The sequence below is a fragment of the Cimex lectularius genome, unplaced genomic scaffold (assembly GCF_000648675.2).
Source record: "Cimex lectularius strain Harlan isolate CLEC.00 unplaced genomic scaffold, Clec_2.1 scaffold123, whole genome shotgun sequence".
Lineage (NCBI taxonomy): Eukaryota > Metazoa > Arthropoda > Insecta > Hemiptera > Cimicidae > Cimex > Cimex lectularius.
Genome location: NW_019392886.1, coordinates 909,364 through 924,130, shown reverse-complemented (window position 1 = coordinate 924,130; position 14,767 = coordinate 909,364). Strand labels below are relative to the sequence as shown.

At 32.3% G+C, this 14,767-nt stretch overlaps 1 protein-coding gene across 2 annotated transcripts in view; it reads left to right on the top strand.

Annotated features, from left to right (window-relative positions):
* LOC106673401 (SCY1-like protein 2) overlaps window positions 1-14,767 on the top strand; it is a 456,897-nt gene that overhangs the window by 288,643 nt on the left and 153,487 nt on the right. For both annotated transcript variants that reach the window (XM_024229052.1, XM_024229051.1), the window contains exon 7: window positions 6,072-6,217. In XM_024229052.1, the coding sequence (XP_024084820.1) occupies window positions 6,072-6,217 (146 nt within the window). The remainder of the gene's footprint in view (window positions 1-6,071; window positions 6,218-14,767) is intronic.

The window sequence follows — 14,767 nt, the reverse complement described above, 5'->3', positions numbered from 1 at the left end:
GTTGATTTCTTGAGAAACTTTCTCCCACTTTGTCCGATAAATGCCTCTGTTGGGATATTTTTGGTCGTTCATGTCCCAGAAAAATTCAAAAAGATGGGGTTGAGATGGAAAGTTAGTGCCCGAGGGGATCGAAATCACGATAACTCAAGTGGTAGAGCAGCGGCGTCTCAAGCCGAAGGTCGTGGGTTCGAATCCCGCTTGTGCCATTGACTTTTTTATCTCAACTAAAAACATTAATTAATTGTAATATATTAATTGATCAAGCGGGCCACGAAATTAGTGAATTTAATGTTTTAAAATGATGTATACTTCACTAAAGCGGTGGCCATTTCATTTGTCGTCGAGAATCCAATCCGATTACACGACATTTGAAAAATGGCAAAAAGGAGGGAAAACTGATAAGGTGGGGTTGAGATAGGAAGTTGATGTCCGAGTGGATCGAGGTCACGATAGCTCAGTGGTAGAGCAGCGGCGTATCATCAGCGGTCGTGGGTTCGGATCCCGCTCGTGACACTAATTTTTCATCCCAACCAAAAACCTTAGATAAAAAGAATAACTAATTGGAAATATTTAGTACCATTTATTTGTTTAAATTGTTGCTGGAATGTATAATTTAAAAAAAATTATATCGGGCATTTAAGGGGAAGCAACTTATGATAATTTTTCAGCCATATTCTAGTTACGAAAAAAGAACTAGTTTCCAGTAGTTGTCCCAAATTTAGTCGTCCCATTTATTTCATTGTTGAAATTATTACTTAAAAAACAATAGAAAAAAATATTTTACGATATGTGCGTAAAATGATACCAATTAAATGTAAGAAAAAACGACCAATATACGAAAAATGCTATTTTCAAAAACCAGCGATAAATATTTTCTATTCATAAATCAATTAAAAACAAATGTGTATCTAGAATTACAGATTTTGTCATTCATGATGGATTTTAAGTAACGAATTATGGGCGGTTAAATAACACCCACAGTTGACGAACTTCCTCGAAAAAAAGAACCGTATATAAAAAAAAATATAAAAATAATAGCGCTTAATTTTCCTATGATCACCTAATGTTTTTTTAAATTTACTAAAATTTTAACATATTTCGAACAATGTTCTTCAATAAATAATAAATAAAAAGATGGGTTTTGTCTTTTACGTTTGAAAGGAAAAATGTACTTTGTTTTCAGCATTTGTCTGTTGATATTGATACAATGTGTCATATGTCAGCACCGTTGTTATCTTTCGTATGAAACACGTTCCTTCTTTGGCCATTAGCAAGATTAAGCGGATCCAAAATAAGTCGAGGAGTCAACACTTTCAGAAAAAAAATTCGAAAAAGATCACTGTTTAAATAATCTCGCAATGTTATCATGAATCATGTACAAAAAAAATATGTAGTTTTATTTTCAAGCATTTTATATTTTTATTTGCATATGCTTAATAAGTTATTTAATGAAGTGTAATTGAATTCGCCGTTTAAATGTACATATCATTAAAAATTCAAATTTGAACCATGCTGAAACATAAAATGAAAAAAAAAAAAGATTGCCTCAAGTAGATTTCAAGGAGAAGTCAAGGAGAAAATTTTAATATTTATTTTAATTTATATATTTCCCTGTTCTTGTATATTTTTATACATTTCCTCTCCTGATCAATCAGTTTTAAAATAAACCTGTCTTAGAAGTACCGCGCCCTTCAAGGAGACGATCTCCAGGGAGTTTGTCAGACAAATAAAAACTCCATCAAAGTTCAATCTAAAAGGTTTGTAAAACTCTTCCCAGTAGGCGGAGAGGGAATTACCATCTCCTGATTTTTACCGACCCCGCAAGCAATTACCGTGGAACGACACCGTTGAAATTTTGTATTTTTCAAAACGGCCAAGGTAAATTGTATCCGTTTTAAGATGTTAGAAAAGTTATTTTTAAACGTGTTGCAATAACTAAAAATAAGTTGTGAAAATAGGTATGACTTTCTTTCTGTAAACGAACTGTAACTGACAAACTGTATATTAAATAAAATCCTAAAATTAAAAAAAATTACAAGCGTAATCCAAGTAGATAAATGCTGTAGCTGATTTATGAGTCATGAGTCCAAAATGACCCAATTTTAGATTTTAAATTGATCGTTACCGATCATTTTGGACTGCCTATCTGCGGTTGGTCAATTCGCCATCATCAAATCCCATAAAACATGTTTCAATATTTTTGATAATTCATTTAAATGAAAGCCGAGTTGAAACGGTGTTAGGATTCATCACGCTAAAGGTCCAGGGTTAAAATACTCATTGAATTCGACTCCAGAACCCGATGAGGATAATGATAAACATGGAGGCTATGAATGGGGTTTTATTTCCCAAGCACTCAGCTTTCTAGCTAATTACGGGGGTTTCTAGTTCCTTAGTTAATCGATTCTTTATCTTATGAACTCATTGACATCATTGATTATCATTATTTGAATTCCACTTCCTTGCATTTCTTGGATTAGAGCCAGTAAGCGGTTGCTTCGCATTCCAAGATGATCCATATAAGTTTCTCCTCCTCATTGCATAATCAACATGTGCATGGTCAACATTGAATATGTGTTATGTAAATGTTCTATCAGATGCCAATGACCTCTATGTATTCCTTTCATGCCGCTTAGTTTAACCGTCAATAACTGTAGCAGGGGACCGCAGTAGCCGAGTGGTTAGCGTGAGAGACTCTCGGCTCATAGACGCCGCGGTCGTGGGTTCGATTCCCACCGTAGCCTCTGGCCGTTTTCACGACAACCCCCCCCACCAAATATGAATGGGAATAAGTCACCATGGTTAATATGCATAGATCATAAAGAAAAAAAACTGTAGCAATGAGCTTGCCGGTTTGGGTTTAGCTTGTTTTATCATAAGCTTACTGAGTTTACATCTCTAGTGTTTGACAATAACTCCCTTTTCTTTTTTAATCCATTTTGGGCGATTCGGGTTGATTTTGTCATTTTTTGTATAGTCCATGGCCCGTTCACGCAGATCTCGCCAGTTTGTTTGATTTTTCACAAAACTTCTTTGTGTCCTGGCACTCAAGATATTATCAAGTTGTAACTTTTCTACAAGTTTTGAGGATATTGCATGATTCGCTGACTATATTAGAAGTGACTTTTTATATTTTAATAACTGCTAGGCTATCTGATCTTAAGGTGTTGTTTACAGTGTATCGTTAAATAAATCATAAGTAAGTTTTCAAGTATAAACGTTGACAGTTTGAGAAAAAAGAGTGTAAATTATGTATAAACTCAACATCACTGTTTCTTTTTATTTGAGTATTGGCAAAGATTTGAAAAAGTCTGTAGGAAAATCTAGGTTTAAATTTAATTGGGTGAATTTTAATTAAATTGAACTCGAATAAAACCAATTAATATCCAATTAATTAGAAAATTAAAAAACTAACTTTACTTAGCAACATTATAAAGCGTATGATCTTTCTTTTCTGAGTTGAAAAGCCTCCATAAGTCATACAGAGAAACGAAGCATGTAACAATATAAATATTTATGATGTATAATAATAACATTTCGTAAAAATTCAAATGTGATAAATTTAGAAAAATAAATCTTCACACAACAATGAATATAACCTTTAAAGAACTTAACAAGGTGTGATAACTGAAATTATTCAAATTATTTGCACAAGATTGTACGTGTAATGTCGTACTGACAGTGTATCCTATTTGGCTCATCGAATCCTTCATTACATGTATAGTCCATTGGACAATGGTTCAAAAAATGGCTTGTCAAACATAGCACGACAAAATCTCAAAACTTAACCTTCAAGCGGGAAACGGCTATGCGACGCCATGTCATTTTTGGTACGGTGTGCACAACTATGCGACGTCAAGCGCACGCCACGTACCGTCAGGCTGCGTGTATCACAAATCAGTATCGCAATCGTAACGCCTCTTTTGTTCTTATTGCATTATTTTGAGCAAAACCATGTAATAAATTGTTTGTTAAACTTAATTGTTTTAAATAAATTAAGGTTTTAGTTGACAAAAAAAGTCAATGGCACGTGCGGGATTCGAACCCACGATCTTCCGCTAGATACGCCGCTGCACTACCACCTGAGCTATCGTGACCTCGATCCACTCGGGCACCAACTTCCCATCTCAACCCCACCTTTTCAATTTTTCCTCCTTTTTGCCATTTTTCACTTTTTTATCTCAACTAAAAACGTTAATAAATTGTAATATATTAATTGGTCAAGCGGACCACGATTTTATGAGGAAAACCATGAAATAAATTATTAGTTAAATTTTATGAGCAAATCCATGTAAGAAATTGTTAGTTAAATTTTATGAGCACAAGCATGTAATAAATTGTTTGTTAAACTTAATTGTTTTAAATAAAGTTATTCCGATGTTTTGATCAAGTTTCTTCCTAATCATCAAAATTGAATAATTTTTATAAAAACTTATAAATTTTTGATCTAGTTTAATTTGGTTTACATTAAAATAGAATGTTGTAATTAGTATAACGAGAAAATTACACAAACTTAATTAGAAATAACTACAAAAAATACGAATGTCCTGTTCTGGCCCTACTCGCCGAAAATGGTGTAATTTTCTCAGCAAAACCATGAAATATATTGTCAGTTAAATGTTATGAGCAAAATCGTGTAATAAATTGTTGGTTAAATTCATTATATAAAAAATTGGTTTTCCGGTGTTTTGATCATTTTTCTTCAAACCATTAACATTGATTTTTTAAAATAAAAACTAATGAATTTTTGATCTTGTTTAATTTGGGTTACATTAAAATAGGAATGTTGTAATTAATATAACCATAAAATTACATATATTTAGTTTGAAATAAACCACAAAAAATACCAGTATCCTACGACAATGGTGTAATTCTATGAGCACAACCTTGAAATAAATTGTTAAATAAATATTATGCGCAAAATCGTGTAATAAATTGTTAGCTAAATTCATTATGTCAAAAAATGATATTCCGGTGTTTTGATCATTTTTCTTCAAACCATTAACATTGATTTTTTTAAATAAAAACTAATGAATTTTTGATCTTGTTTAATTTGGGTTACATTAAAATAGGAATGTTGTAATTAATTTAACGACAATAATCCATGTAGTTTGAATAAAGTTATGAGTGTCCGGTTCTTTTTTCTCCGACTGTACTCGATGCTACCCGACGAAAATCTTGAGAGTGGGGCAGAGCGTAGAGTAGGGTAGCGTCGCGTAGCATCAGGCAGGTGTGCATAATACAACCTTATGGAAAAATGGATTTTAGATTTGCGTCGGGTAGCATCGGGTAGGGTCGCATATCGTTGCATCGGGTAAGTGTTTTCCCAGCTTTCCTCTTCTTCACATATTACACACTATACCTTCCGTGTATTCTACCTCACTCCCTTTCCTACCGAAATGGCCATCTGGTACCTATGTCTGTATCTGTAAAAGCAGTTGACCCAAATTTCTCCTTCCAGAATTTAAAAAACATACTTAACTGATGATACTGATTACTTATAAAACATCTACACAACAGTGCTAAACTCTTCCACGGCAACAAAACATTCGTATATTTCTAAAATATATAGAAAATATTCTATGCCATGTGGTTTAACTAAATGTTTTAATCTGCGCAAAACTCCCATCGGCGTACGGTTTCTTTGCCGTGGGATTTAACCACACCAATCTCAGCAGAATACAAAATATACGATTAGTCATTTTGGATCCATCGTCAGCGCCCTATATAAAAGTTTTGTTACTAATTACACCAATAACAAAGATTTGATGTTCCCCTTTTAAAATAATTTGAAAGATTCAGATACGAAAATTACACGGCAACCTCTAATCCCATTGTAATCCCTACGTACAATTTTCCTGCCGGTTTTTCTCAACAACCCACATCTTCGCCTAAAACGTTAGTGGGCCCCTGACAATAAAACCATTATATGAGACAATGATTTTATACTCATAAAACCTAGGGAGGTACAGGTTTAGATTAAATAAAACATCAATTGTCACGAATTGATTATAATATATTTTTTAGTAAAAGCCATTATTTGAAATATTTATTGTTACTTTTTTTTACAGCACCTGAGGTACAAACGATGTCACAGTGCAGCATCAAAAGTGATATGTTTTCGCTCGGGATGGTCATAACATCGATATTCAATTCTGGTCGTCCACTCATACAAGCCAACCACAGTTCATCTTCTTACGTCAAACAACTGGAAATGGTAACTTATCTTTTCATGAATGCAAACTTATATGTAAATTTATTTATTTTTTGATCTTAAATTAAGCATTTTAATATTACCTAATATTTTTATTCGTACAAATCTTTATTGACGTGAAAAATACAGGATAATTGCCAACATTGTGTTACTTGTTTTCATAGCACAATAAATAATATGTTATCCTTAATTCAGATTGGCAGTTCTTCAAAAATTTATGCAATATAATGTCTAAAACGTTCTGTGAACTCATGGTAACTGTAAATACAGTCACTCTCGGTAGGAAAGCTTTTAAAAAAGTTGCCCAGCTTTCTTGCGTGTAAAGTTTACGATGTATCACCCGGTTAAACACAAATTTTCAATTTCACCCTTGACATCGAACACTTCCGGGTTCCTTTCACATTCCCTGTTTTCCAAGCGGAAAAAAAACTTCTCCCGTAAAGACAAGACTCGCCGGAGTAAAAATAACGGTAACAAGAGAACGCCATTTCTATTATGTTCTGTCGGTAAACTTTTTCCGCTGGAAATTTTCAAGTGTGTCCCATTTTTCCGTTAAAGTGTCCAATTTTGTAATTTACGCCGGGACAAACTTCCCGCTAATACGTCCCTTATTAAATAGAAAGCTGGGGAGATTTATTGTCAGTAATACTTTCCCTAAAAACTCGACGGGGCCATTAGGTTTTCAAACGGCCTGCACCTTCCGCTTTTTCTTTACCTTTTCAAAACCCGACTGTTTGACGCCGCCGTTACGTATTGAAGAATCGAACAAAAGCGTCCACTTTTGTTTGTAAACTCCCATTTAACAAGGCGAATTCGCTCCGACCTCGACAAGTAGATTGAAATGCTTGAATAAATACCTGTTAACCCAATTTCAGTTTGACGAAAGATGAGGCAAGGATGCTTCCTGTTGAAAGGCCTTGTGTAATGACATGTAAATTCCAACCATTGATGCTGTAAACCTTATCCTGACTTTACCTGCGGCTTACGAAGAATCATTAAACTATCTAATTCTTTGAATAAAACTTTTTGCATTGCTGATTGAGAAGTTATTTTGTTTGTAAAAGTGTGCAGAGAATACCTTAACCAATAAGATGTTCGAAATGAAAAAATCAGCACGATATGATTTAATAAAAATAAACAACCTCTTACAACCATGCTTCTTAACACATTACCAAGTTCCTTTGATGTATGTTGTACGTTTTATTTCTACATTTTCTCAAAATATGCCTATCTATTTACTCATGTGATGAGAGAGAGAGAGAGTGGGAGGTTGGGTGGGAGGAAGAGAGAGAGAGAGTGAGAGGGAGGATGGGAGAAAGAGAGAGAGAGATAATGATGATGATGAACGCTTTATTTATGAATATGAAATACAATGGTTACTATCTTTAACTCACTTTTAATTGATTAAACATTAATTATATCGAATAACCTTATTTTTGTGGTCAATATGTTCCATCTATTCTTTTTACATTGAACTTTTACTTAAAATTGATTATTGAAATATATATTATACGCATTACTTAATAATTGAGCAATTAAAAAGCAAATTACAAATAAAATAAAATAAGTGAACATTTGCCATTTAGTCACAACTAGCGAATTTAATAAGTTAAAGTGAAATACACCTTCACTATAGCTCGCAGTGACCAGATTGTAGCTGATTATTGGAGAAAGTTAATTACAATCAATGTTAAAAATTATATATTAAATATCTGGCTAAAGTGGAAGAATATCGACCCTATTATTTGAATACACGAATAATAAGCATATCGGTCAGGATAAAGAATCAAAATCAGTTGTTGTCAGCCATTGTAACACTGTGGCATTCACTCAAAATTTATTCAATGTAATAGTGCATCATAGGTATGTGGGACTTCAATGAAATTTCAAGCCATCTATTAAAAATTTAATTATATCAATTTGTAGATATCTTAACATTTTTTTTCTCTGATTATGATGTTAAAATAGGCCAAAAGTTTGGTAGATAATAATTAAATTTTTTTTTTTGCATTTCGCCAGTACCGAGAACCAGATTATTGGTAGGATGAAATATAAAAATAATATAAAATTAAATACAAAAAATAGGGTTCTTTCTTTAACTAGTGAGAATTTTTTAAAATATAAAATTAGTTATTATCGAAAATACCATATAAAAATTAATTGCAGTTAAAATGAAAAAATAAATAAAATAAATACAAAAATTATAAAAATACTTTATTTTTGTAATTAAAGAATTTTTGTTTCAATATACAATTTGTTATTATCTACAATACCATATAAAACTTATGAGAGTTAAAATGAAAATCTTTTTAAAATTAAATGTAAAAATTGTAGAAAAAAAAAATTTTCTTTTAATTTGAATTTTTTTGTTTAAATATCAAATTAGTTCTTCTGTAAAATATCACATCACAATTAATTGCAGTTAAAATAAAAAAATATATAAAATTTATTTTTATTTGTAACTGTGGGATGGGAATGTGTCGAGAGGGCTCCTGGATTAGGGTCAGGATGGATCGAGAGGCTAGCGTGACACTTTCGAAATCGGTTACGGATCAGTCCTTAACCAAGGGATGTTGAGGCCGTTATTAATAGTGAGGTTAATAACATAGAAAGGAGCTTTAACGCTTTGCCAGAGGACTTTTGAAAGATTCGATTTACAGGAGGTTGGATGGAGCAGAACCGCTCAATTTCACATCGTCCAAAAACGTCGAAATAATGTCTTCTAAAGGTCAGTATAATGCTGACGGTCACGACGGATTACGGTTCTACAAATTTTGGTAGTTTTTGAAAACTTCTGTTAATTGTCTCTTAAGTCTTGTTTAGGGCTTCTACGTGCTGTACAGAAATAAGTATTTGACTTCAATGGTTGTCCGTATCTCTTTGTTGCTGATGTACAATGGTTGGTAAGACTGTTTTTTTCAGTGTGAACGTAAACTGAGTACGTTTATCTTCAATCTTCTTCAAATCAAAATTTATATAAAATTAACTGTTAAAGTACTTAAATAAAGATATCTTCTTTTAATTCGAAAAGGTTTTTTAATGTAATTTTTTTGAGGATGTCACTGGCCGGTGTAGGCGTTGATGTCAGCATTCTAGGGTAAAAGTTCCGGGTTCAAATCCAGCCACCCGTCATTAAAAAATTAAAATACCTCATGAAAATTGATTACAATTTTAAGAGTTATATAAAATTAAATGTTAAACATAAAAGATTCTTTTAATTTGTTGTTTTTCCTTTACAGATTAGAGTAAACCCGCAATACTTTACCGTCTTCACAAACTGTTGACTTCTAGCGCCTTGCATTCGAACCCGACATACAAATGGAATTTTTTTCAAAAACACCGTCACTTCGAAAATTCATATAACCTCGCATTTGAAATACACTCGTAAAAAAATTAAAATACCACATGAAAATTGATTACAATTAAGCTTAAGAGTTATATAAAATTAAATGTTAAACGTAAGATTCATTTAATTTGTTAGAGCAAACCCGCAATACTTTACGGTCTTCACAAACTGTTTACTTCAAGCGCCTTGCATTGGAACCGGATATACAAATGGGCTTTTTTTTCAAAAATACCGGCACTTCGAGGGTTCATATAACCTCGTAGTTGAAATAGCTTCGTAAAAAAATAAATAAAATAAAAATAAAATGATTACATTTAAGAAAAATAATAAAAATTAAAAATTCTTCTTTTAATTTGTTGTTTTTCATTTGTAGACTAGATTAAACCCGCAATACTTTAGGGTCTTCACAAACTGTTGACTTCTAGCGCCTTGCATTCGAACCCGATATACAAATGGGCTTTTTGTCAAAAACACCCGCACTTCGAAGGTTCATATAACCTCGCAGTTGAAATACACTCGTAAAAAAATTAAACTACCACATGAAAATTGATTACAATTAAGCTTAAGAGTTATATAAAATTAAATGTTAAACGTAAGATTCATTTAATTTGTTAGAGTAAACCCGCAATACTTTACGGTCTTCACAAACTGTTGACTTCTAGCGCCTTGCATTCGAACCCGACATACAAATGGAATTTTTTTCAAAAACACCGTCACTTCGAAAGTTCATATAACCTCGCATTTGAAATACACTTGTAAAAAAATTAAAATACCACATGAAAATTGATTACAATTAAGCTTATGAGTTATATAAAATTAAATGTTAAACGTAAGATTCATTTAATTTGTTAGAATAAACCCGCAATACTATACGGTCTTCACAAATTGTTAACTTCTAGCGCCTTGCAATCGAGCCCGACATACAAATGGGCGTTTTTTCAAAAACACCGGCACTTCGAAGGTTCATATAACTTCGTCGTAGAAATACACTCCCAAAAAAATTAAAATACCGCATGAAATTTGATAACAATAATTAATCTTAAATCAATAATTAATCTAAAAATAAAGGTCTTCTTTTAACTTATTGTTTTTCGTTTACAGACAAGAGTAAATCCGCAATATTTTACGTCTTCGTATACTGTTTACTCCTACAGCCTTGAATTTATTATAATTGACAAAAAAATCGGCGTAAAGAAACTTTGATAATAATAATGAGTAGAAATGACATCTAGATCACACCGAAGAAAACGTGACAATTTTAAAAAATATAGTTAGTTATAAGTCTTATATTTTGAGTTAAAAGAAATGTCAGATAGATATTTTTAAATGAATAGTTGAACTAACAACGTATTATCCAGTCTGATTTAATTTATTTTGAAACACAACTTCGCCGACGAGTGTAAATAGCTGTGTTTATGTAAAATGACTATTTTGTTTTATGCAAAGAAGGAAAATTGAAATATCGTGTTTTAGCACTTGAAAAGTTGGACCTGTTCACTACGGCTCTGCTTTATACTTCTGACCGACATTTCCGTTACTTTGTGGAAATGAAACTGGCTCATTTCTCTTTGTCTCTTTCCTGCTGAAGAAAAACAAAAAGGGGGAGTAAGGCTACCCAAATATTACTTCTAAGCTAAATTTGTGAAATGAAACAAATTTTATCCTTTTACTAAAATCTGAATGAAAACACTGAATACACGAGTTGGATCAATGTAAATGACGATGACCAAAAGAAAAACATTACATTTTGTTTTTTGTTTTCAATTAAAAAAAATATAACATCGACATTAATAAATTCTGATCTAAAAAACACACTTTTTATTTGTTAACTTTGAATGCAGTTAATCCAATTTAAAAGTTTTAGTCATGGAAAGAACGCCCTATTTTTCACGAAAATAGAAACTTTTCCGATTTACTCGATAAAATTGAATGTTACTTTATTTTTATGCACGAAAACAACAATTAAATGTAATAAATGGTTAAACTTTATTAAGTTAACGAATTGAGGTTTTTAGACTTTTATTTATTTAAAATGGTCTTACTAGGACAACCATTACTTTTAGAATAATTAACATAAAATAAATAAATGTTTACATATTTTTAAAAAACCTCTGATACAATAAAATTTACACATCACTATTCACATAATTATTATGTACACTAGGTCATACAGTTTTGTTTTCAACCTTCAAACAACGTTTCGGTTGTGTAGGAATTTTGTCGCTTCTCGTGCAGGCTGAGGCGAGACTGGATTTTGGCTGAATATGTATTTTCGTCGTGGCCTCAGGGATCTTTAGACCCCTGACCTTATTTAAAGCGTCATTCTTTACGTACCAAAGTGCAATAACCATGTTGCGTAAGATTTTATTTTGGATTGTCGCAAAATTTTTATGATTGGTACAACCGCAAAGTTGAATACCATATGTCGACCTAGGCTTTAAGAGTTGATTGTACAACAATATTTCATTTTGTGTAGTAAGTTTGGAGCTGCGTCCTGTCAACCAATATAACTTGATATCTAAGATCATTCGCAGATATTTATCTGTATTGCAGTATGGAACAATAACTTCATCGATGATGAGATACAGCTGATTGAGGACAGATTATCCTGTTGCACGCTTTTGTGCCGATTTTGAAAGAATGATTGATGCTCGGCCCTACTGATATCACCCTGTTTCATCTGCAAACATTGAAATTATATGACAATCAATTAAGTTTTTTAGTTGAGATGAAAAAAAAGTTAATGGCACGAGAGAGATTCGAACCCACGATCTTCGGCTAGATACGCCGCTGGTCTACCACCTGAGCTATCGTGACCTCGATCCACTCGGAAATCAACTCATCTCAACCCCACCTTATAAGTTTTCCCTCCTTTCTGCAATTTTCAAATGTCGTGTAATCGGTTTGGTTCTGGATGACAATTGAAATGGCGACGGAGAGCTTTAGTGAAGTGTACTTCATTTTTAAATAATTAATTCACTAATTTCGTGATCCGCTTGACCAATTAATACATGACAATTAATTAAGGTTTTTAGTTGAGATGAAAAAGATGGGGAGTTGAAGTCCGAGTGGATCGAGGTCACGATAGCTGAGGTGGTAGAGCAGCGGCGTATCTAGCCGAAGTCGTGGGTTCGAATCCCTCTCGTGCCATTGACTTTTTTTCATCTCAACTAAAAACCTTATTAATTGTCATGTATTAATTGGTCAAGCGGACCAGGAAAGTAGTGCATTATTGAAATTATAACAGAAATTATAAATGATGGAGTGAGTGTGGTGTTCAACCCTTTTTAAAAAGATAGTTCCTACTCACAGTATTATAACACCAATGAACCCGAAACCCCCAATGTTATACGGAACAGTCCAAATTGATAAGGAAAATAAACCTATAAGACAAATAGTGTCCTTTTATAATTCCGCATGCCATAAACTTGCAAGTACAATTGACAAAATAGTTAAAACACACCAATTTCAAACCTACATTCCGAATTGAAAATTCTTTAGAACTGATAAAAGAAGTAAAAAACATCAATATACCCAATAACTGTGCTTTTGTATCATTTTCCTTACTAATTTATTCACAAATATCCCCGTTGAAGAATTTACTAAACGCATAAAGTAAAAACATACCGAGAATTTTAATAACGAATTTGAAAAAAATGATATAATAGACCTTTAAAAATATGCCTACTATCTAATTATTGTAAATTCAATAATAAATTTTACAAAACGAAAGGAAAACCAATTGGGTCTCCATAATCCCCACTTTGTGCTGAAATATTCATGGATAATTTGGAAAAAAAAAATCTTTTCAAATCAAAGAACAAATTAATGAAATCTGTTCATTTCTGGAAACGCTATGTAGCCGATATTTTATGCATATGGTCGGGTACATTAGAGGCTCTCAAAGAATTCCTCCAACTAATTAATAACCGTAATATAAATTTTACATTGGAAATTAACAAAGATTGTTGATTGTTAGACCTAAAATTGTCCATAATAAACAACCTAATAGAAACAGACGTATATAGAATACCCACAACCACAGACACTATGACACCAGCGGATTCTTCCCACCCATGGTCCCGAAAGGCTGCTGGTTTCATTTCACCGTATGTTAAAACTTCCATTAACACCTGCTAACTGTAAAAAATAATTAGAAACTATTAAAACCTTAGGAAAAAATAATGGGTATCTAGAAATATTTGTTGATAGGTTGCTAGTTAAAAGAATACAAAAATTAATTTTAAACAAAAAAGAAAATATTTTTCTGAAACCTACATCACACCAGACCACATCTCACGATTTATAAATAAATATTAATTATTTAGGTCAAAGCCTAGAGAAATAAAGACGAGAGTAAAAGAACACTTGCCTAAATCGAGCAAATTTTCGGAATTTAAGGACCATCTAAAAGAAACAAAACATAATATCAATTCAAATTTAAATACAACAGTGTTACATAGTTTCAACAAAGGGAAAGAACTAGATTGGTTTGAGAAATTTGAAATAAAAAGATGTAAAATTGAACATGGTAATAAATGCATTAATAACATAACAGATTTTGATCTACCTCCCATTTAATAAGTACGTAAATAATATTAAACGTCCAAACAATTAAATTAATTATTTCAATTGTTATTATCTTATAATAATGTAATAATATTAAGTATTTACTATTATAATATATATTTGTGTTATAATTTCCGCGTTTCGCACGTTCAAATTGAGTGCCATGAAAAAACCAGCTACTAATTGGAACGTCGCGTTGGCGGGGGTACTTTAGCAATTCATGTCAAGAGACGTAGTTGTAGAAGTCCTTCATGCTAATAATGAGCTAAAGGGCTCGAAATCTGGATCGTAGCAAAACAACTTACTATGAGTAGGAACTATTTTTTTTTTTAAAGGATTGAAATTATAACTGCCCATTTTCGGAAAATCAGTGGTCTTTAACAAGTTGTTTCAGCAAAGTATTCCAGTTTATGGAACTTCTGCATTTATTGTTTTGAATTCTGAGTAATGGTCTTTTTTTTTATTCTAAAATGTCTGTCAGTTAGGTAGTCAATAAGATATACATATTTCTTTGGTAGCATCCCTTTTCGTATATTGAAAACTCCTTCATGCCAGACCTTGTAAAAGTTTGTGGGACATCAAGGAAGATAGCAGATTTCGCATTACTCATTTCTTACTTCTTAGTCTTTTTCGGACTG